General features: G+C 33.4%; 3 protein-coding genes across 6 annotated transcripts in view; all 3 read right to left on the reverse strand.

The window, feature by feature from the left end:
• The window catches only part of LOC101502788 (mediator of RNA polymerase II transcription subunit 15a), an 11,865-nt gene extending 2,550 nt beyond the window's left edge, over positions 1-9,315 (reverse strand). Inside the window, exons 1-9 of the mRNA XM_004486575.4 lie at positions 9,046-9,315; positions 8,572-8,695; positions 7,122-7,233; positions 6,585-6,705; positions 5,069-6,343; positions 3,707-3,777; positions 3,012-3,086; positions 1,465-2,802; positions 988-1,332 (exon numbers count right to left, since the gene is read on the reverse strand). Coding sequence (XP_004486632.1) covers positions 988-1,332; positions 1,465-2,802; positions 3,012-3,086; positions 3,707-3,777; positions 5,069-6,343; positions 6,585-6,705; positions 7,122-7,233; positions 8,572-8,681 — 3,447 coding nt within the window. The 5' untranslated portion in view covers positions 8,682-8,695; positions 9,046-9,315. The remainder of the gene's footprint in view (positions 1-987; positions 1,333-1,464; positions 2,803-3,011; positions 3,087-3,706; positions 3,778-5,068; positions 6,344-6,584; positions 6,706-7,121; positions 7,234-8,571; positions 8,696-9,045) is intronic.
• A 2,473-nt stretch (positions 9,316-11,788) lies between these two features.
• Positions 11,789-17,924, reverse strand: LOC101503108 (uncharacterized). Of its 3 annotated transcripts, XR_189284.4 has the most exons (8): positions 17,751-17,907; positions 17,260-17,384; positions 15,961-16,072; positions 15,450-15,570; positions 14,712-14,835; positions 13,213-13,324; positions 12,410-12,868; positions 11,789-12,247 (listed from the first exon to the last, which is right to left on the reverse strand). XR_189284.4 is itself a non-coding variant. In XM_004486577.4 (7 exons), the coding sequence occupies exons 2-7, from the start codon at positions 17,367-17,369 to the stop codon at positions 12,743-12,745; spliced, it is 648 nt and encodes a 215-aa protein (XP_004486634.1). In that variant the 5' UTR covers positions 17,370-17,384; positions 17,751-17,924; the 3' UTR covers positions 12,304-12,742. The 3 variants fall into 3 exon arrangements, 2 of the variants coding, with proteins under 2 accessions (XP_004486634.1, XP_004486633.1); XM_004486577.4 differs by lacking the exon at positions 11,789-12,247 and having other exon boundaries at positions 12,304-12,811; positions 17,751-17,924; XM_004486576.4 differs by lacking the exon at positions 11,789-12,247 and having other exon boundaries at positions 12,304-12,868; positions 17,751-17,917.
• A 2,586-nt stretch (positions 17,925-20,510) lies between these two features.
• Positions 20,511-22,737, reverse strand: LOC101503772 (pentatricopeptide repeat-containing protein At1g80550, mitochondrial). Of its 2 annotated transcripts, XR_003471314.2 has the most exons (3): positions 21,090-22,737; positions 20,666-20,934; positions 20,511-20,576 (listed from the first exon to the last, which is right to left on the reverse strand). XR_003471314.2 is itself a non-coding variant. In XM_027331510.2 (2 exons), the coding sequence occupies exon 1, from the start codon at positions 22,492-22,494 to the stop codon at positions 21,121-21,123; it is 1,374 nt and encodes a 457-aa protein (XP_027187311.1). In that variant the 5' UTR covers positions 22,495-22,737; the 3' UTR covers positions 20,511-20,934; positions 21,090-21,120. The 2 variants fall into 2 exon arrangements, 1 of the variants encoding a protein (XP_027187311.1); XM_027331510.2 differs by having other exon boundaries at positions 20,511-20,934.
• Between the last annotated feature and the right edge of the window lie 896 nt (positions 22,738-23,633).

Consider the following 23,633-nt stretch of genomic DNA (forward strand, 5'->3'; position numbering starts at 1 on the left):
AGAGTGTCAATAGCTTATCCGGGTCATGCAAAATCTTAGTGATTATATAATGGATCCAATCGAATGTCCTAAACCCCAAATAAAAAAAACATAACAATGATCAGCCTAACCACTACTGTAATTTTCATCGTTGCATGCTACTAGTACCCCAACTGCATCAGTAATACAAGTATAACTATAGTTGTTTCTTTTGAATTGTCATTATTTTACAATATCATTGTTAACTGATACTTGGCAACAACTTCTGCTTTGGTAAAATGAGGTATACATCAGTTCAAATATCCCACAATGTGTACAATGCATATTCCTTACCCCTTGTCCCATATTGTACATTTTTGTCACATTAGTGCTTGAAGTTCAGGTATCACAATCTCCATATTAATTGGTATATTAGTTACCAGGGAATGACTAGTGCATTTTGATAAATGGTACTCCCTCCGGACTTTTTAGTAGAAATAATTGAGTATATTTTTTTGGTCCTCCTAATTCTACCTTTATTTTATTGTCATTTCCAATGCTACTGAAGAGTATTTAATCTTAAATGGATTTAATACTGTACTATGGGTGTTTTGGAATAAGTTAAAACTTCTATATTGGTCTTAGTGATTTAATTTTTTTAATTGGTCTTGGTGAATAGGCAATTAGCCGTTTGTTTCTAGTTACAAATAGGACTGGAGGCAGTATGTTTCAGTTTCTAAATAAGAACACGAAATTACACCTTTTCCACACACTCCCAAATTGAACTAGTAGATTTTTCTGAGTCGGGGTCTTTCTAGTCAGAAAATTAAATTGCACTAAAACTTTTAGCTGGGAAGTAACACATTCTAATTGAATAAAAGAGTGAAATACAATGTGCATAACGTTTTAGCAATTCATGAATTGCCCATAAATTAATCGCATTGGCAAGCCCAAATAACTTGACAAAGACAGTAAAGATATCAAATGTTGTTAAATAAAACAAAATAATTAAGAGAAATAATGGAGTACCTCAAACCTAGGCTTCTTGATATTGGATGTTGCAGTTGACTCCAAATCAGAAGCCTCCATAGCAGTTAACTGCTTGAAACTATCATTCACACTACCAGCAGATGATACAACATTCAAGGGTGTAGCATTGGTGCAGCGTTTCATCCTCCTGGTTCCATTTGCACCATCTTGGGTGATGAAATTTCTAGCCTGAAGGCGACAATTAGTCATGGCAACCAAATCTTCACCAACAGCGGCTCTGGATCCATTGCCTGGAGCTGACCCTGCTATCCTATCATTCATGCTGACAACAGAACTTATATCACTGACAGCTGCACTTAAAGCTGCAGGGGTCAGCGAATTCACCTGTAATCATGATTAGACATAAACTAGTCATCTAAACTTCAAAATTAAAATGACATTTATGTGATATTTGTACAAAGTACAAACTAAGGTCACAAACATTGATCGTGCTAGCTTAAGATAAACTAGACTAACCGCTTTAATTAGGCGGTCCAAAGGCTCCTCAGTAACAGTTGACTTTCCTGAAGAGGGCACCAATGCATTACCATGTGCACCATCTGGACCGGTAAACTCTGCCAGTAGTGGAGAGGCTGATATTCCAGGAGTTCCAATGGCAAGCGATTGAGCAGGTGCTGCTGCACCCCCTGTTTGTTGGTGTCCAACATTTGCAGCATTTGATATCAATGAAACACCAGAAATGGGCTTTTCAGAATCTCCTGGCATAGGAGATGGAGCCAAGGGAGGTGAAGGAGTAGGGACTACAAAAGGTGAGTTAGCAGATTGCAAAGGGGTACCAACTTTTGTAAGCGATGGAAGGTGATTGTGTTGGTCAACCTGGGGAGACGAATGTTGTGGAATCTGTGGAGATGTAGCCTGTAGAAGTTGGGGTGAAGAAACAGGAAAAGGACCTTGTTTCATCTGTTGATGGGGATAAGTTGAGCGTTGACTGGAAGCAAGATGTTGCTGAAAGACCCCTGGCTTACCACCAATTCCATGCCTCATCTTCATATCATTTACATCATTCATTTGGTGAAGTTGTTGCATTTGATGTGTCTGCAACTGTGCAGGCAGCTGTTGCTTTGCTGGCTGGTGTAACTGCTGCTGCTGCTGTAGCATCTGCTGCCTCTGCATCAATTGCCGCTGATATTGTTGTTTGAATTGTTGATTCTGTAACATCTGTTGTTCCTGCTGTTGTTTTAGTTGCTGGTGTTGAAGCATACTAGAACCTGGCTGAAGATTTGGTTGGATCACATTTACCCCAGCTTGTGAAGATAAGGAGCTGGCATTAGTTTGTTGAGGAGCAGTAACAGGGTTTTGTTGAAGGGAGCTCACTGGAACCTGTTGCAGGGAGTTCATATTTCCTTGTGCAGAATCTAAATTGGCACTAGATTGCATTGTATTCATCATATTCTGCTGTGTTGTAGATAAACCAGACAGAGAATTATGCTGCATGCTCGTCATGTTATTCTGCTGCATTGTTGCTACAGGGCCTTGCATATTTGTTGTTTGCAACTGAGTATTCATTTGATTTTCATGAGATTGCACTTGAGTGACTTGGGACTGCGTCTGTGACATGGAGTGCATGTGAGGTGGGGGAAGCTGCCCTGGCTGCAGTGAAGACATTTTCCTAGGTCTATTTGTATTTATGAAATTTATAATCTGCTTCTCATATGAACCCAGTTTCTCCTTTAAGCTAGGTGAGATGTTGCTCTTGGAAACCTGGAGGAATGTTATAAGACGCTCCAACATCAGTTTAAATACCTTAAGCTTTTCAAGCTGATCCGACTTTGGCTGGTGAGGAAGAGAATCATGCTGGTAGAAAAAAGAAAGATACACCATTAAATACAGTAAAAATAAGTTATAAGCAAATGCAACAAACAATTACGGGCTTCCTTTCAAGAAGGGTGATGGCTTGATAATGTTTAGAACACACTGCAACCTTCTGAGTTTTCCAGGATAATTATAACAGAAAAGGCTTCCTTATCCATAGAAGCTATTAAAAGTTGGCTAACAAAATGTACCTGCTGAAGTTTTGCCGCGATTTTCTGATACATCTCACTGAGCTCTGGCAAGTAGCTTTCTTTCATGGCTTTGATCTATTGTTAAAATCATCATAATCAATGTGTTAGAAAACATGAAATCTTTCATGCAAGTGTATCTGTATTGCTGTTGTATTAATGGCACAGTAAGTAAAACTATTTTTTCCATTTGTAAAGCATCATAAATTGCAAGTTTCATTTTAATGCTGAAATTGGGAAGACTGTAACTATGCGTTTTGATACCTGTGAGACCATGACTTTGAAAATATTGAATTGAAAACTTTAAATCTCATCAAAGCAATACCATTTATACCAGTAAAGAATCAATTTAATAATTACAACAAGTCTTTCTTGATGCCGGCAACTATTACAGGATAAAAAATGAAATACAACATTTGTTCAAGACAAATAACCAAAATGAAATACAACATTTGTTCAAGACAACATTTGTAACTGCTGCAGCCCACATCTTTTCAAATATTACGCGAGGGATAAGAACCGTCCACATAAAAATCGAACAGTATGAATTTGCCTCCATTATTTTTTCCTTAACTAGTGAGAATTCCATGTTCTTACTATTAAGATATCATTACTCGGACTAAAAGCCATGTGTTTGACAATTTTCTGTTGTTCAACCAATTTCCTCAATAAATAAAGATGCGAAAGTAGCATATTACCTTTTGATATACTTCTTCTTGCCAATCACCCCCACTTGGCTGTCCGGTCTGTGCCGTTGAATCCATAGAATCTACAACAGATATAATATGATACACATAAGCATACAAGGCTGAAAAACGTGCAAACATGCTTTTTCCCCCCTTCTCTTTTTCAAGAGATGGAGAATAGATTGGGGTAATCACAAATCAACTTACATAACTTGAGTCTATCAATTAGAAAAGATGCATTCGAGAAATATTTTATGGTTTCCTGTTTTTATCAAAGATACTTTCAGGAAGTTGGGGGTTATCCAACAAACCACTAATATATATATATAGACTGAGAGGTATGTGCCTTGTGCCACGAACTTAACATGTATGACAGGGATACCATAGAAAATATGAAGACTTCCCAAAAGTATTCAGGCAAGGCGAAAAAATTGAATGATAAGCATTCGAGAAATGGATAAGATGATTATAATGATTAAAGGAAACAGAGGAAGTGCAGAAAACGAAGTTCCAAATCCAAACACAACTAAGATAGCACAAAGATAAGTTGAATTCTTCTTGTAATGTTCTCACTTTTCCTTTTTTTTTTTTTTTTTGCAAGTCTTTTCTCAAGAACTGTTGACATCATAGCAGTGTTATTCAAGACTATCAAAATCATAATCCAACATGTAAAACCAAATGATTCTACATATTAGAAAGACAGGAGGCATCCCAATACCAGAAAAAAAACTCATTCTTCTAAGATTGTACATGGATTGGACTCCAGCACGTAGGTTCACTGGGATTGTGCAATCCCGCAGATCCAATTAATCTCGGATATGGCATCTCATATTAGGAAGGAAAAAAACATGACAAAACCCATAACCCGGTTGAAACTAACTCGCAACGTCTAGCAAAACCCTCAGATATGCTAAAACATTGTCCTGATTGATCTGAAGGTTGAGACTGCGTGTGGTTCTGTGTTGCTGTTTTATCGACGATGCCTCAGTTTTGACCTACCTGCCTCGGATTCACTTCCGATGGGGGCACCGTTCTACCCTTGACCTTGAGAGATGGTAGTTTCATGACTTGATTTGTTCTATTATATTTTTCTGTCCAACCCTATACCAAATTAGGTATATTACATTTTCTACCCAGTCCTTGCAACTAACTAAAATGAAAATCTTCTAGTGTTCAAAATTTCTGATTTGCAACATCAAATTTTGACCTTATTTTTATTAGACGCCTTAGACCATCTTTTTCTTCATTTCCTTAGAGACTTTACGATCTCACAATCTACGCATTGAAACCTAAACGATCCTATGTAATAGGAAGGACCCTAAAAATTTGACAAAAAGATAAAGACACAAATTGGTTAAACCCAACTTTACGTACTTGACGAAGTTTCTGGAAGGGGTCTTTGTGATTGATATAACTGCTTTTGTTGTTCAAGAACACCCGAATGTTGAAGTAAGGAACCCGATGCCTGAAGCCTTTGCTGCATATCTCGTTGCAAGGGATTCGGTTGTTGTTGCAAACCCAATTGCTGTTGCAATTGTGCAGGCTGAGATTGAATCTGTGGCATTAATTGCTGTTGTGGAGCCTGTGGCTGTGACTGCTGTGCTTGAGATGGTAACAAATTCGATGCACCTTGCTGTGATTGTTGCTGAATTGGAACCTTTGATTGCTGTAGCACATGTGCAGAGTGCTGGCTTGTTTGCATGCCTGAATTGCCAGATTGAGATCCAAGGACCTGCTGCGGCTGTAACCCAGGGACATTATTTCCCAACTGTTGATGTATATTTGATAGGTTGTTTTGCTGATTTATTAGTTGCTGTTGTTGCAAGTTTGAAAGATTATTCTGCTGTGCAAGTAACCTCTGTGACTGCTGCAAATCACCAACATTATTCTGTGACCCAAGCATCTGGGTGTGTTGCATGTTGGTTGCATTTGCTTGTTGCCCCATAAGCTGTTGCTGCGGCTGCTGTTGTGGAGGCAAAATTGATTGTTGAGCCATTGGTGTTTGTTGCTGATGAATAATAGAAGTCTGTTGTTGTTGTTGCTGCCTTATAACTTGGGGGTGTTGCTGAAGCATGGACTGTGCTGACTGTTGACCATTATTAGATTGCTGATTGTGCTGAATGCTAGACAGAGAAGATGTTTGCATCATGGAAGGCTGCTGCATGACAGATTGCTGAGAGGATTGCAACTGATTTGATTGTAGAAGGTTCTGCTGCTGCTGCTGTTGTTGCTGTTGCTGCTGCTGTTGTTGGTGTTGCTGTTGCTGCTGCTGCTGCTGCTGTTGTTGTTGATGCTGCTGTTGCTGCTGCTGTTGAGATTGCATCTGAAGTTTATGCCTTATAAGCTGCTGTTGGTACAGATACTGTTGTGAATTCTGTGATTGCTGCTGCTGCTGTTGCTGGGGAACAACCTGCTGCCTTCCTTGCATTTGTCTCTGGGAACCATTAAACATGTTTTGAATGTTTGAATTTTGGCCAACATTCGGGATGGGAGTCTGGGCTAGACCAGAAACAGATGGCAGGTTAGGTTGAGATGCCATGTTACTTTGAATGTTCTGAGATAGAAGCTGTTGGCGTGACTGGGGCTGATTAGACAAAGGAATAGGATGTTGCTGCCCTTGATTGTGAACTTGAGACTGCATAACAAGTCCTATTAAAAAAAGTAATGATTGGCCAAGTCAGAGAAGCAAAAAAATTATGTAACAGTATAAAGATTGAAGATAAAGGACAAGGATCGTGTAGGACCAGCGAAACTTTAAGTGTTAATGATATTTCAAAGCAACAGGTCACAGTATACCGCTAGCTAATACTGAAAGACATGAAATAACTTAAAGAAAAATACTCTCAGAATACTATCACCATGCCAAGGGCCAAGGCTCTTAAACGTTAACCTGGATCAGGAGGTTTATTGCTTGGGCCACCTTGATTTGATGGTATATTGTTGGCCATAGTGCCCTGGGATTTAGTCTCCATTGTTAGCATCTTCAAAGATATTTTCCGTAGATAATCAGGCTGAAATTAAGGAATGCAACAATAAATTGTCAATCTTTGTTAGGAACCCAAGAACTGAATCCACAGAAAACAGTTATTTTATTGAAACAATCAGAGAGAGAGAGAGAGAGAGAGAGAATAGGAGAGAAATCTATCCTTCAAACGTTTGCCTTTCTGCAACAGAGTCACTACTGTATTCACAGAAGTTTACAGTACTCAATAATGATCTCTATCCTTGTATTCTCCTATTTAGATAAATAGCCCTATAACAACCTCAACTAACTAACAACAATAACAACTCTCAACTACTTTAACTACTTATAATTCTTTATTCTATATCCTAACAATCTTCCATATAGTATCTATTTGTTCAGGTAACTATAAACGGATAATCATGAGGCTTCTAATTAGAGATGTACTTCTAATTAGAGATGTACCTGACTTGTTGCAGCAGTAAAAATCTTCTCTTCAAACCTTTGAGCAATCTTCCGAAGTTCGAGCAATCCCTCTTGACCAGAAACAGGAAGATGTCTTTTTAATGTGTCCATTCTACAAAAATGAAAAACAATGGTTCAATTATTAAATAATAAGTTATTAATATGTTATTATCATTAGACGATCCTCAAATAATAGAATATTACTAACACGAAAGAAGACCTCATTGAAATTATCTGGACATGTTCTCATCATCCATCCCAAAAAAAAAGATGGTAGAATAGATGTCAGATATGGAATAAAGGGACTGGAAATTTTCTTGGTAACATCTTAGATAATCTTCTCCTTAAGAAATTGTCTTGCTAACATAAGGAAAATAAATCCTATTAATATTAATGTAATTTTCCACTAGACATCCATTTGCGATAAAACCCATGAAGAAAATGAGAAGAAAGTCACATGAGAACGAAATATTCAACCCTGAAAACATAAACCTGGTTCCTTATCCTCCTTCAAGACCTCTAATGTCTAAATTGAATAAACAAGAGATGTCCTTAATCCATATTCTACTGGGACACACAATGCCCCCACATGAAACCAAAAGCTTATTCAAACAAATCATGCAATATAACACCAAATGATTCAAAAAATAAGTATATGTTGGTATTGACACAAATATGGTCATGTCCCACTCACCCATCTAATAAGTATCCGTAATGTTGTCATGCTAAGGCTCATACATGGACTTCTAATATGCAAAAGGCAACTTGGTACAATAAAACTCCCCTAATGGCAAGTACTAGGAGATCTGTTGTGAATCTATTGAAAGCAGCCTTATCTTGCATTTGCAAGAGGCTAATTCCACAAACCAAACCTTGACCTCATAATCGTATGGCAGAAATTCCATTCGATGCACCAAGACTCCCCTTCGAACTTTGAATAATATTGAAGAAATTGTTATTCGACATGGATTCAAATAAACACTAGTTTGGCATAAAAATAAACAGATTTATTATTGTTTAGCAGCTATCAAATATAATTTTGAGTACAAGTTGCATAACATAAATGATTACAATTCCACGGTATGGTGCTGACTGCTTTGTGTTTATGTTCTGATCATACATCTATTTTTCTTTTCTTCCATGTTGTCAATTGCGGATTGCAGAAAATAGTAGTTTGTTCAAATTCCGCTATACTACAATGCTATAGAGCCACAACGGTGACTATGTGACAATATATACTAAATAGTGTATTGCGGAACAATGACTATTTGTTAAAATTCTGCTATGTCGGCTAGTTGAAAACACTAATTTTCTAGAAAGAAAGAAAGAAAAAAACCAGAAACCTCAGTGAAATGTTGCCAGTTTATGGAATCATACGAATCAACAATTTATATATTTAACTTTTCTTTTGATATCAAATCAGTGACAGTTTTAAAAAACTGAAGCTTACATTTTGTTGACAACTCTTTGCCGTGATTCAGGCTGCAGTTGACCTCTCCAATCACTAGAATCCATATTAGGTTCAGCACCTTGATTAGGTCTCCAATTATTGGAATCCATCAAATTTAAATTAACTGAAAACAAAAAGAAAAAAAATGGAATAATCTTGTCAATATCTTTTTTGATGAGTCTAATCTTGTCAATATCAAGCTCTGAAAGGAATGTATAAATGATGAATATATGAAAATATAACATAATTACTGAGTTTTTATAAAAACTTGATTTCTAACTTTAGATTTTAATAATAAGATAGAGTTTTAGTCCCCATGGATAAAACATGAGAAGGAACGTGGATGATTATGTAGTTAGAAACCATAATTCAAGAAAAATTATGGTTGAAATCAATCAATACTAACAGTTTTTAAAATCGTATAAACACACAAAACCGAAAAGGGAGATACAGAAGGAAGAGTTATATATGTACCCGCGGTTTTTGGACACGGCGGCGAGGGACGACGATGCGGTGGCGAGGGACGACGGTGCGGTGGCTAGGGACGACGGTGCGGTGGCGAGGGACGACGGTGCGGTGGCGAGGGATGGTGAATGATTCAGAATCTATGTTAATTTAAAACTCAGAAGGTATGATAATTTTTTTAATTCTTTTTTGTTGTATTTTTCATATATATATATATATATAGAGAGAGAGAGAGAGAGCAACATTGCGTGTTTGATTCGGGAGCTTGCGGGTTAATTTAAGTTCTATGATTCTATCAATAAAGAAGACCGACTTATATTTATAAAGGAAGTCAAAATCTTGAGATTTCTTTTTTGTTTTTAATTGATATTTCGTTTTTTTTTTTTAACTCATATTGAGATTTCTATGTAATTGTTATTGTTTGTTACTTTTTAGTAACTCTAAAATTGAAAACAATTTTTTGTGGCATAAACTCATGTTTAGATACTGTATAAGAGCATCTATAATGGAAATTTTTCATTTGAGTATTAATTCGCCTTTAGGAGTATACATAGCTTTTTAATTTAAATAATTTTTAATTTAGTACTAATAAATCATCAACTTAAAAAATTATTAAACAAATCTCAACAATAATTTAATAATTATATTTTATTATATTTTAATAAAATTCATTATTTTAATATTAAAAACGTATGAATTATATAAAGAGAGTTCGTAAAAAATGAATTTTAATAAGTATTTTATAATTTTATTTTTCAGCAGACTAATTTCATAATACTAATGTTTATTCGATTAAACATTTTATTAAGTACGGTCTAATATGAATTATGTGTTTTTATCCACCGTCATTAAGTATGGTCTATATTATCATTTGTAAAATATTTACGATTCAAATATTTTAGGACCTTCGTAGTTAGTTGTTTAGATAAAAAGAAAAAAACTACAAAATAGTTCTTATATGAAATTTTTGATCTTGTATGAAATATTTTTATCGACAAACCATATTTATTATTTATTATTTTTGTCTTGTCTTTTTCATTGTGTTATGTCAGAAAAATGTCAAGTCAATCTTTTATCTACAATATTGTTAATGACGTGAGTCTTGTTTTTGTTTAATAGCTTCTATTAAAAGAAAAGTTATAAAAAGCAAAATATAATTTTTGTTCATTATTTTTTTTTGTCGTCTTCGTGAAAAACCAAGTTATTGGAACACACGCCATCACATAATTAATGGGTTATACTAATATCACAAACATACTTTTTGGTTAAATTATTTCTACTGTATGAAAGAAATTTATCGACAAACCATGTTTATTGTTCATTATTTTTGTCTTATCTCTTTCGTTGTGTTATGTCAGAAAAATATCAAGTCAATCTTTTATCTACGATATCGTGAATGACGTGAGACACGCGCCTTGTTTTTGTTTAATACCTTTTATTAAAAGAAAAATTATAAAAAGCAAAATATGATTTTTGTTCATTATTTTCTTTTGTCATCTTCGCGAAAAACCAAGTTATTGAAACACACACCATCACATAATTAAAGGGTTATACTAATATCACAAACATACTATTTGAGGTCAATTTTAACAGTCATTTATGAATATATATATATATATATATATATATATATATATATATATATATATTTTTTATTAACAACTATAATTAAAATTACACACATGATAAATTTGTATGGATTAAAAGTTGTATTTTTATTTTATAATAATTAAAATTAAAATTTTGAAATTTTATAAAGACTAAAAACATATTTAATCAAAATATTAAATCAAAGTATTTCTTTTGTATATTTGAAATATTATTGAGAATTAAGCAAAATAAATGTTATTTTAGAGGTTCCAACAATGTGAGACTTGTTGAGAATAATATGTCAAGATATGTTTAGAAAAATTTATTTAGATTTAGTTTTGAATTTAAATATATTTAATATTTATAATAAGACATCATTGTGATATATATAATTTATATTTTTGTTTAGAATATATTTAAAACTTGTTCCTTAATTTAAGGATTTTAATATATTTTTATATTACAATTTAGATTTATATGTAGAACAATTAATAAAAATTGATAATATGATATTTCACACAAAATAAAGAGACTTTTCTGTACAAAATATATCATGTGTAATTTTGTTTCTACAAATATAAACAGCAAAAAATTCATAAAGACTCGCACCTTAATTTTTATTAACTTACTTATCCGTTAAAAAAAAATTTAATCAGCAAACCATTTTTTTTTCATTATTTTCGTCTTATTTTTTTTCGTTCCATTAACATGTATATTACGGGATATCAAAAAAATTGTTGGATCAATCTTTTATCTATACATGCTTTTTTTTTTTTTAGTACCTCGTCTTAAAACAAAAAGTTCTGAACATCAACACATAATTTTTTGTTCATTATTTTCTTTTGTCCTTTTTGTTCATTGTTTTTCACAGAAAAGTAAATTTAATGTTGTGTGGTCCTCGAGAGATCAATATAGTAGTTTAGCTTGAAACAATAAATAAGTTTTATGCAGAAGGTCCTGATTTGTTCTTTGATACTCACATTTTTATCTCTCCTAACAAATTGACTGTGAACATTTGTCTATAAAAAATACTTAATATGGTTAGATGTCTGAAAAGTGCCTACTCAATCTTTCATCTATGATATCATTAAAGATAATAAATACGGAGCAAACTTAATTTCAATTTGAAAACTTAAACATGTTATTAATTGAAAAAATTAAATCTTGAAATCGTAGATTTTATGTTTTTGGAATTTTACTCAAACATACTAGTCTTACTTTTGTTTTGGGCCACTCAATCACATAAAACACTGTACGCGTGAGATTCTTACTCAATTTGTACTCCCCTACTTCTCAAAGATGTTCCTAAGTGTGACATTTGTGGACAATTTTTATTAAATTGAGGCCACATAAACCAAGGTCTGATAATAAATTACATGAACTAATCCAAAAACATTTAATAGATAACTGAGTTGACAAGCCCCCATGAACGAAGACTATACACCTTATCAGTGCTGCTCCCTCCCTGCACAATAACTCTGAACTTTTCACTTAAAAGATGTCCCGTTTTATGGTAGCGCGGTTCTCAAGCTTAACTGAACCGAGCACAGGTCCAATCAATTGAACTGTCCGTTTCAGTCTGGTATTATTACCATGATCAAGAACAAACCCTTGGCATGCCCTGCCATTAAAAACGTGATGTTCATAAACTTTTGAACGATGAACAACAAAGTAAGCTAAATGTAAAAGTGTGTTGCATTCACCAAAAATATATTAGTATTGAATAAACATGTGGACCTCACTAGCTAAGTCACTTACATATATAAAATAAACAATCCCTTACCAATTCAAAATCTTAAATACTTCAATGAATAAATAAGGTAAATATTGTGAGCCAAATACATTCTTTGTTGAAAAGAAATTATCAACTTCCCAGGTAGCACTTCTTGGTATACTTATTGAAGCCAACAACTTAAAAGATAAGCATCAGAAAACTAGCTGCGACAACATTATGACTTCTGCAGCCGATAACTGTTGCCTTCTGGAGCTACGGGAGACCGACAACCATCCTTAAACTCCCATCTTCACACCAATGGTGTTTGACAGCCCTGCTGACCAATCTTCTTAAATACTCTCAGAATACTATCACCATGCCAAGGGCCAAGACTCTTAAATGCTAACGTGGATAAGGAGGTCTATTGCTTGGGCCACCTTGATTTGATGGTATATTGTTGGTCATAGTGCCCTGGGATTTAGTGTCCATTGTTAGCATCTTCAAAGATATTTTCCGTAGATAATCAGGCTGAAATTAAGGAATGCCACAATAAATAGTTATTTCATTGAAAGAAACAGAGAGAGAGAAAGAATAAGAGAGAAATCTATCCATCGAGCGTTTCCCTTTCTACAATAGAGTCACTACTCTATTCACAAAAGTTTATAGTACTCAATAATGATCTCTATCCTTGTATTCTCCTATTTAGATAAATAGTTCTGTATCAACCTCAACTAACTAACTTCTATAACAACTCTCAACTACTTTAACTACTTATAATTCTTTATTCTATATCCTAACAATCTTCCATATAGTATTTGTTTGTTCAGGTAACGATAAACTGATAATCATGAGGCTTCTAATTAGAGATGTACCTGGCTTGTTGCAGCAGTAAAAATCTTCTCTTCAAACCTTTGAGCAATCTTCCGAAGTTCGAACAATCCCTCTTGACCAGAATCAGGAAGATGTCTTTTTAATGTGTCCATTCTATAAAATTGAAAAACAGTGGTTCAATTATTAAATACTGAGTTGTTAATATGTTATTATCATTAGACGATCCTCAAATAATAGAATATGACTGACATGAAAGAAGACCTCATTGAAATTATCTGGACATGTTCTCATTATCCGTCCCAAAAAATAACATGTTAGAATAGATGTCAGATATGGAATACAGGGACTGGAAATTTTCTTGGTAACATCTTAGATAATCTTCTCCTTAAGAAACTGTCTTGCTAACATAAGGAAACTAAATCCTATTAATATTAATGTAATTTTCCACTAGACATCAATTTGCAATAAATCCCATGAAAAAAATGAGAAGAAAGTCACATGAGAGCGAAATAATCAACCCTGAAAACATAAACCTGGCTCCTTATCCTCCTTCAAGACCTCTAAGGTCTAAATTGAATAAGCAATCATTAATCCATATTCTATGGGGACACACAATGTTCCCACATGAAACCAAAAAGATTATTCAAACAAATCGTGCAATATAACACCAAATGATTCAAAAAAAACAAATTATATGTTTGTGTTGACACACAAATATGGTCATGTCCCACTCACCCATCTAATAAGTATCCTTAATGTTGTCATACTAAGGCTCATACATGGACTTCTAATATGCAAAAGGCAACTTGGTACTATAAAGCTCCCCTAATGGAAAGTACTAGGAGATCCGTTGTGAATCTATTGAAAGCAGCCTTATCTTGCATTTGCAAGAGGCTAATTCCACGAATCAAACCTTGACCTCATAATCGTATGGCAGAAATTCCATTTGATGTGCAAAGACTCCCCTTTGGACTTTGAATATAATATTGAAGAAATTGTTATTCGACACGGATTCAAATAATCACTAGTTTGGCATAAAATTAAACAGATTTATTATTGTTTTGCAGATATCAAATATAATTTTGAATACAAGTTACATAATTTATATGCATATAAGTCCACGGTATGGTGCTGACTGCTGTGTGTTTATGTTCTGATCATACATCTATTTTTCTTTTCTTCAATGTTGTCAATGGCGGATTGCAGATTATAGCGGTATGTTCTAATTCCGCTACGCTACAGTGCTATATAGCGCCACAACAGCGACTATTTGACGATTTATATTAAATAGCGTAATGCAGAGCAAGAGCGATTTGTTAAAATTCCGCTAAGTCGGCTATTTGAAAATACTAATTTTCTAGAAAGAAAGAAAGAAAGAAAGAAAAAAACCAAAAACTTCAGTGCAATGTTGCCAGTCTAGGGAATCATATAAATCAACAATTTATATATTTAACTTTTCTTTTGATATGCATTAATTAATAGTCAAAAAACTACACATCAAATCAGTGACACAGTATTAAAAAACTGAAGCTAAGCTTACATTTTGTTGACAACTCTTTGTCGTGATTCAGGCTGCAGTTGACCTCTCCAATCACTAGAATCCATATTAGGTTCAGCACCTTGATTAAGTCTCCAATTATTGGAATTCATCAAATTTAAATTAACTGAAAACAAAAAGAAAAAAATGGAATAATCTTGTCAATATCTTTTTTGATGAGTCTAATCTTGTCAATATCAAGCTCTGAAAGGAATGTATAAATGAATATATGAAAATATAACATTATAAAAAAGTAATGAATGGCAATTACTGAGTTTTCATAAAAACTTGATTTCTAACTTTAGATTGTAATAATAAGATAGAGTTTTAGTCACCATGGATAAAGCATGAGAAGGAACGGAGAAGCTTATGTAGTTAGAAGCCATAATAATTCAAGAAAATTTGAAATCAATGAATATTAACAGTTTTGAAAATCGTATAAACCACACAAAACGAAAGAGGGAGATACAGCAGAAAGAGTTTTATATATACCCGCAATTTTTGGACACGGAAGCGAGGGACGACGATGCAGTGGCGAGGGACGGTGAGTGATTCAAAATCAATGTTAGTTTAAAACGCAGAAGGTATGATAATTTTTTTTCTTCTTTTGTTGTGTTTTTCTGATATTTCAAAACAATAGGTCACGGTATACTGATAGCTAATACTGAAAGACATGAAATGACTTATAGAGTAAAATCATCTCAGAATACTATCACCATGCCAAGGGGGCCAAGGGCTAACCTGGAACAGGAGGTTTATTGCTTGGGCCACCTTGATTTGATGGTATATTGTTGGCCAGAGTGCCGTGGGATTTAATCTCCATTGTTAGCATCTTCAAAGATATTTTCCATAGATAATCAGGCTGAAATTAAGGAATGCCACAATAAATTGTCAATCTTTGTTAGGAACCAAAGAATTCAATCCAAAGAAAATAGTTATTTTATTGAAAGAATCAGAGAGAGAAAGAGAAAATAGGAGAGAAATCTATCCTTCAAGCATTTCCCTTTCTACAATAGAGTCACTACTCTATTGACAAAAGTTTACAGTACTCAATAATTATCTCTATCTTTGTATTTCCCAATTTAGAAAAATAGCCCTATAACAACCTTAACTAACTAAATTCTATAACAACTTTAAACTATTTTAACTACTTATAATTCTTTATTCTATATCCTAACAATCTTTCATATAGTATATGTTTGTTCAGGTAACTATACACGGATAATCATGAGGCTTCTACTTAGAGATCTACCTGGCTTGTTGCAGCAGTAAAAATCTTCTCTTCAAACCTTTGAGCAATCTTCCAAAGTTCAAACAATCCCTCTTGACCAGAATCAGGAAGATGTCTTTTTAATGTGTCCATTCTACAAAAATGAAAAACAGTGGTTCAATTATTAAATAATGAGTTATCAATATGTTATTATCATTAGACGATCCTCAAATAATAGAATATGACTGACATGAAAAAAGACCTCAATGAAATTATCTTGACATGTTCTCATTATCCGTCCCAAAAAAAAAATGATGCTAGAATAGATGTCAGATATGGAATATAGGGACTGGAAATTTTCATGGTAACATCTTAGATAATCTTCTCCTTAAGAAACTGTTTCGCTAACATAAGGAAAATAAATCCTATCAATATTAATGTAATTTTCCACTAGACACCTATTTGCAATAAAACCCATGAAGAAAATTAGAAGAAAGTCACATGAGAGCGAAATATTCAACCCTGAAAACATAAACCTGGTTCCTTATCGTCCTTCAAGACATCTAATGTCTGAATTGAATAAACAAGAGATGTCCTTTAATCCATATTCTACGAGGACACACAGTGCCCACATGAGACCAAAAGCTTATTCAAACAAATCGTGCAATATAACACCAAATGATTCAAAAAATAATTATATGTTGGTATTGAAAGCAGCCTTAACTTGCATTTGCAAAAGGCTAATTCCACAAATCAAACCTTGACCTCATAATCGTATGGCCGAAATTCTATTCGATGCGCCAAGACTCCCCTTTGGACTTTGAATATGATATTGAAGAAATTGTTATTCGACACAGATTCAAATAAACACTAGTTTGACATAAAAGTAAACAGATCTATAATTGTTTAGCAGCTCTCAAATATTATTTGGAGTACAAGATACATAATTTATGTGATTACAATTCCACAGTATGGTGCTGACTGCTGTGTGTTTATGTTCAGATCATACATCTATTTTTCTTTTCTTCAATGTTGTCAATTGCGGATTGCAAACAATAGTGGTTTGTTCAAATTCTGCTATACTACAATGCTATAGCGCCACAACGGTGACTATGTGACAATATATACTAAATAGTGTATTGCGGAACAATGACGATTTGTTAAAATTCTGCTATGTCGGCTATTTGAAAACACTAATTTTCTAGAAAGAAAGAAAGAAAAAAACCAGAAACCTCAGTGAAATGTTGCCAGTTTATGGAATCATACGAATCAACAATTTATATATTTAACTTTTCTTTTGATATCAAATCAGTGACACAGTTTTAAAAAACTGAAGCTTACATTTTGTTGACAACTCTTTGCCGTGATTCTGGCTGCAGTTGACCTCTCCAATCACTAGAATCCATATTATTTTCAGCACTTTGATTAGGTCTCCAATTATTGGAATCCATCAAAATTTAAATTTACTGAAGACAAAAAAAAAAATGGAATAATCTTGTCAATATCTTTTTTGATGAGTCTAATATTGTCAATATCAAGCTCTGAAAGGAATGTATAAATGATGAATATATGAAAATATAACATTATAAAGAAGTAACGAATGGAAATTACTGAGTTTTCGTAACAACTTGATTTCTAACTTTGGATTGTAATAGTAAGATAGAGTTTTAGTCACCATGGATAAAGCATGAGAAGGAACGTGGATGATTATGTAGTTAGAAACCGTAATTCAGGAAAAATTATGGTTGAAATCAATCAATACTAACAGTTTTTAAAATCGTATAAACACACAAAACAGAAAAGGAAGATATAGAAGGAAAAGTTATATATACCCGCGGTTTTTGAACACGGCGGCGAGGGACGACGATGCGGTGGCGAGGGACGGTGAATGATTCAAAATCTATGTTGATTTAAAACTCAGAAGCTATGATAATTTTTATTTTCTTTTTAGTTGTGTTTTTCATATATAGAGAGAGCGCTTGTTGCGTGTTTGATTCAGGAGCTTAAGTCAAAATCTTGAGATTTTTACTCGACATTGAGATTTCACCGTAACTTTTATTGTTTGTTACTTTTTAGTAGCTAAAATTGTTTTCAATTTTTTGTGGCATAAACTCATGTTTAGATACTGTATAAGAGCATCTATAATGGAAATTTCTCATTTGAGTATTAATTCGCTCTTAGGAGCATACATAGCTTTTTTATTTAATTAATTTTTAATTTAGTACTAATAGTCGTTTAATATCTTAACTCATTAATTTAAAAAATTATTAAACAAATTTCAACAATAATCTAATAATTATATATCATTATATTTTAATAAAATTCATTTATTTTAGTATGAAAAACGTGTGAATTATATATGGAGAGAGTTTATTAAAATTGAACCCTAATAAGTATTAATTTTTTAGTATCAATGATTATTTGATTAAGCATTCTATTAAGTACGGTCTAATGTGAACTATGTGCTTTTACCTACCGTTAATTTATTTATTACATTGTTATTTGTAAAATTTTCACGTTTCTTAATTTGTAAGACCTTTCATTTGTTTAGATAAAAAGGAAAAAGACAGTCAAATAGTTCTTATAGTTTGTTTTCCTTTACAGATATACCCCAAAAAATTTATCATATTCGCACATTATAAAATACAAATTGAGGCATGGTTATTTGGAGCTTGCATGAGTAGTGATTGCTTAGATTCCAAAAATCCCTTTGAAACATCTGGTTCATTTCATGGAAATGCACACATCAATTACCAATGGAAACACATGTTTCCAAAGTCTAGTTCACTGATATAGATGGGAGACGCTAATGAATATTAAGAAGGAGGTTTAGAGTTTAATTTATGTGTTAATAAATTTAATTTCTTCTAACAAACTACTAATGATTAATATTTATTTATTCAAAAAATAAGTTATAGACGATACAATATCACACTATCATAAAGTGATAATGCAATTCTCATTACATCACGAATTTACTATGATGTCAATTTTAATGGTCTATTTATGGTTAAGATAGTAGAAAATGTAAAATAAAATGTTTTTCTACTTTCTATTGAATTGTTAATAATAATAATAAAACTCAAATATTATCTTTTAGAATTTTTGAAAATGTAATTTTTTTTGGTTAAATTATTTCTCTTGTATAAATTTTTTTGATCGGCAAACTATGTTTATTGTTCATTATTTTTGTCTTGTATTTTTCGTTGTATTATGTCAAAAAAGTATCAAGTCAATCTTTCATCTATGAAATCGTGAATGACGTGAGACATACGCCTTATTTTTTGTTTAATACAATTATAAAAAAACAAAATATGATTTTTATTCATTATTTTTTTTTTTTGTCATCTTCATGAATAACCAAGTTATTGGAACACACACCATCACATAATTAAAGGGTTATCATGTAATTGGCAAAATATCACAAACTTACTATTTGAAGTCAATTTTAAATATATCATGTGTACCACATATTTTAAATTCTCTCATATTTAAATCAACTTAATATATATTAAATTTTTTAACTTAATAAGTAAGATTAAATATATTTTAATAGTAAAACGAGAATATCACTCTCTCATATTTGAATGGATTCAAATTGTCCACCATTGATTAAGTATTAATATTGAATGTAATGTGAATATTATTCAGTTATTTTACTAACGATCCATGCATACATAAGTAAGATTGAATATATTTTTATTCTCTCATATTTCAATGGATCCAAATCTTCCACGAATATTATTCAATTATTTTACTAACGACCCATGCATACATATATCTTGTAAAAGATGGGATGTTTTTATGTGGTTGTTCATCTATCTAGTTTATGCAAAATATATACATATTATGGAATTGAAACTTCTGATAACATTATAAATTTTATTTCCACTACCGGGTCTTAAAATCTAAAAAAAATGACGACAGTCTTAAGAAAAGAACATTAACCTATTTTTCTTCTTCTTTTTTGACTTTATTACTCTTTTATATTGTGAAAACCAAAGAAATTGCTGATGATAAATAAAAGCCATTAAATTAAAATTGGATATTATTGATAGTCTAATTTATTTTAGCAAATGGGATTTTTTTTGACAAATGCAAATAAGATTGAAAATATCAATTTAGAATGAGAATACTGGGATTTTTATTCTACAATTTTGATTTATTAACTGCAATAATTGCATGTTTTTTATTTCAAAGATTCATATCTTTAGATATGCTAATGGGCGAAGCTACGACTCCTTGAATGCCAAGCATATCATAGAGAACTCATCCTATTTTGTTTAATCTTTTGATGTAAACAAACCCTATGATGATTTTGTTCAATTGTTAAGAGCGCTCTCTTGAGAATCAAATCATAACTCTTCAAAATTTGAAATATCACACTCAACCATCAGCCTTTCAAGAGCTTCAACACCTAACATCACTTAAATTTTTCAATGAAATCAGATTAGTTAATCAATACTCATTCTTTTTTCGACAGGAAAAAGTTAATATAATAGCAGTTGTTATGTTAGTATTTTATCTTTCATCAAAATTTGAACTCCAATCATTTAACTTTTTCAACTTCTTAATCTTTAGATCAAACCATATGAACTCAACTCATATTCATTCCTTCTTAATCTTTAGATCAAACCATAGGAATCTCTACATTCTTCCTGCAAACAGCATGAGCAACCAGAAAGAAATTAACAGTGATAAAACAAGAACTAGAAAATAGGACCATCCAGAAAGACTAACACCTTACTTTTCATGTCCGGCCATGATATGCTGTGCAGAACCAAATGCCTTCATCCATGTTTGGTATTTTGAACAACTTACAACAGATTCAGGAGACAAGTGAATTACACACGCAACACCCTTACCAGCCTTTGGCAGGTTTTCCTCCACTTGATCACCATAAGTAGCTAGTGATTTTGAAGACAATAATGCTTCCAAGTGAGATTCTGTTGGGCAATCCACAAGGAGTACAATAGGACCAGGAATAGAAGGACCCAAGACATCACTTGGATGAACCTATTGTGGTAGGAAAACAGTTACAATATGAATGATTCAAAATCAATGTTAGTTTAAATCACAGAAGGTATGATAATTTTTGCTTCTTCTTTTGTTGTGTTTTTCTGATACACTGCTCATATTTTATTATTGTATATCTTTTCAATGGCTCATACCTCAGTGTCGGTGTGCATACTTGTATACCAACTATTCCTCAACAAATTCTCCTCCCAAAACCTTTGTCCCCAACTCTTTCCTCGGCCTAGGCGAAAGTCCTTTAGCCAACATCTCTTCATCATACTTCCTAGCCATATTAATCAACCCTTTTTCCACAAGAGCATCTATCAAAGCATTGTAAGCAGCCGCATCAGGACTACATCCAAGTTGTTCCATTCTATTCCAAACAACAAACACCAATCGAAGAAATCCCCACCGTGAAAACTTCTTAAGGAGCATAACATAGGTATCCATCGTGGGACGAACACCACTTTCAATCATACCATCAAACAAGTCAACTATAAGTTTCGGCTTCTCAAGACAAGAAAAAAAGCATTGATATGAAACAGCAGTCGGAAAACAACCATTATGACGCATAGTTCGAAGCAAAGCAAGAGCTTCCTTATATCTATAACTATCACACAGAAGCCTGATAATAGTATTATAAGTAACAACAGTAGGATTAAATCCCGCATCCTTCATTTCACGAAATAACCTAATCGAAAAATCAACACCTTGTGAAACACCAATAGCTCTAATCGCAATGTTATAAACAACAACATCTAATTTAATACCTTTTCTCTTCATCTCCTGAAACAATTTCACAGCTTTCCATGGTTTTCCACCTTTAGACAAAATATCCATGTAAATGGAATAAGAATGTAGATCCTTTTGAACACCTTTTCTATCCATTTCATCCCAAAACTCCCAACACTTACTCCACCAACCCAACTTATACCAACCACGAAGAACAATATTATAAATCTTAGTATTATTACTACTAACAACAATCCCATCAATTTTCCAAGATAACGTTAGAGTCTTTTGTGTTCCGAAAACCAAATCTTGAGCTTCGAGAACGTGTTTATGATCACACAGAGCGTCAATGAGATTCGAAAAAGAGGTTTCGTCTTTCAAATTAAACTCATTTAAACGTTGGAATGTTTGAACGGCGTCGTCGATGCAGTGAGCAGAGATGTAACGTTTGAACATGACACGGAAGGTGGTGTGGTTGGGGAAAGAATTAGGGTTGTTTTGCATACGGTGGATTAGATTCCAACATTGTTGGAACTCAAAGAATTTACCTAAGATGTCGAGGATTAGGTTATAGGTTTCGGTGGAGTGTGGGAAGTTGAATTCAGTTTGTACCCAGTTGAAGAACTCGAGTGCGCGTTTCCAGTCGTTGTTGAAGGAGATTAGGGTTTCGCGAACGGTTGTTTGATCAAGAACGGGGTATGTAATTGGAACGGGAATTGGGTTATGTGTGGAGAAATTGTTGTGATGAGAGGAATGGGATTGGAAGGGTATGAAGCGAAATCGAAGGAAGCGAGTTGATGAAGATGTAAGAGGAAATGGCCAACGCATTGTTTCGTCTTTCACCGTCTCTGTGCTTGAGGGAGGCGGAGGTCGTTACTCTGCTTTGCTGCCGCCATGGCCATATCCAATCAATATGGGCTCATTTATTTTGGAACAACTTAGGCCCAATAGACGGGTATGTCTTTGCCCACTGGATTGGAGAATCAATAGAGCTCGTCGTTGATCTTCCAAATCCCGATCCGCTTCGTCCCCTCTTTTACCTCCCAGCCCCCAACCATAAGGAAAAGACTATTCTTCCCCTTATTTCATCTATAAAACCCTAAAAAAAGAAACACTTTCCTTTTTTCACCCATCTCTTCGAAACTCCGAAATATTCGATTCTCCCACCCTACCAAAAATTCGAATCTTTCAAACATTCGAAGTGAAAAAGTAAGGCAACTTTCGAAGTACAAAAGTTTCGAAAGTTTCGTTAAACTTGAAAGTTTCGAAGTACAAACTTTGGAAATTTTTGAACAATGCGTAACCTTCGAAACGTAAAAGTTTCGAATATTCTGAAAGTTTCGTTTCCAGTGAAAGTTTCGTTTCGGGTGAAAGTTTCGAAATGGTTTTTTGGGTTTTTTTAAATACTTTTCCATTTGTTTTTAAATACTTTTCCATTTTGGGTTTTTTAAAGCCTCGAAAGTTTCAACTTCAACCAAAGTTTCGAAAGTTTTGGTTTTTTGGAAAAATTGTATTTCGAAACTTTAGTTTTTTTTACAAAAGTTTCAAAAATATTGTTGAAATCTCACTTCTGATTGTTTCGAAAGTTTAAAACTTCAAATAGTAAATTTTTTTGGATAACTTTCGAAAGTGGGGGTGAGAAAAGAGTGTAGTAAATTTGTTAAAAAAATTTATATAAGATAAAAAAATGGTAGATTGGTCAATAAAAAAATATGAAGGGGTGAGAGGTAAAGCTGTGGGGGTGCACGGTACATTCCTCCTTTTTCATTGTATTAAACCGGACGCTAGCCCATTATATGAGAACATGTCGATGGTTTAGCTGCGGAGATCCTTCACCTTTTCCATTGGTCTTTGCTCTAAGCTTGAACAAGGGCTTTCTCTCTGCTTGAGTGGCTTGAAGCTACAATAACCAAGGTTGGGCCTTTTATTGCTCTTCCCTCGGGATTATTATATAGAGCATGAGGTTT

Source organism: Cicer arietinum, chromosome 1 (assembly GCF_000331145.2).
Source record: "Cicer arietinum cultivar CDC Frontier isolate Library 1 chromosome 1, Cicar.CDCFrontier_v2.0, whole genome shotgun sequence".
Classification (NCBI taxonomy): Eukaryota; Viridiplantae; Streptophyta; class Magnoliopsida; order Fabales; family Fabaceae; genus Cicer; species Cicer arietinum.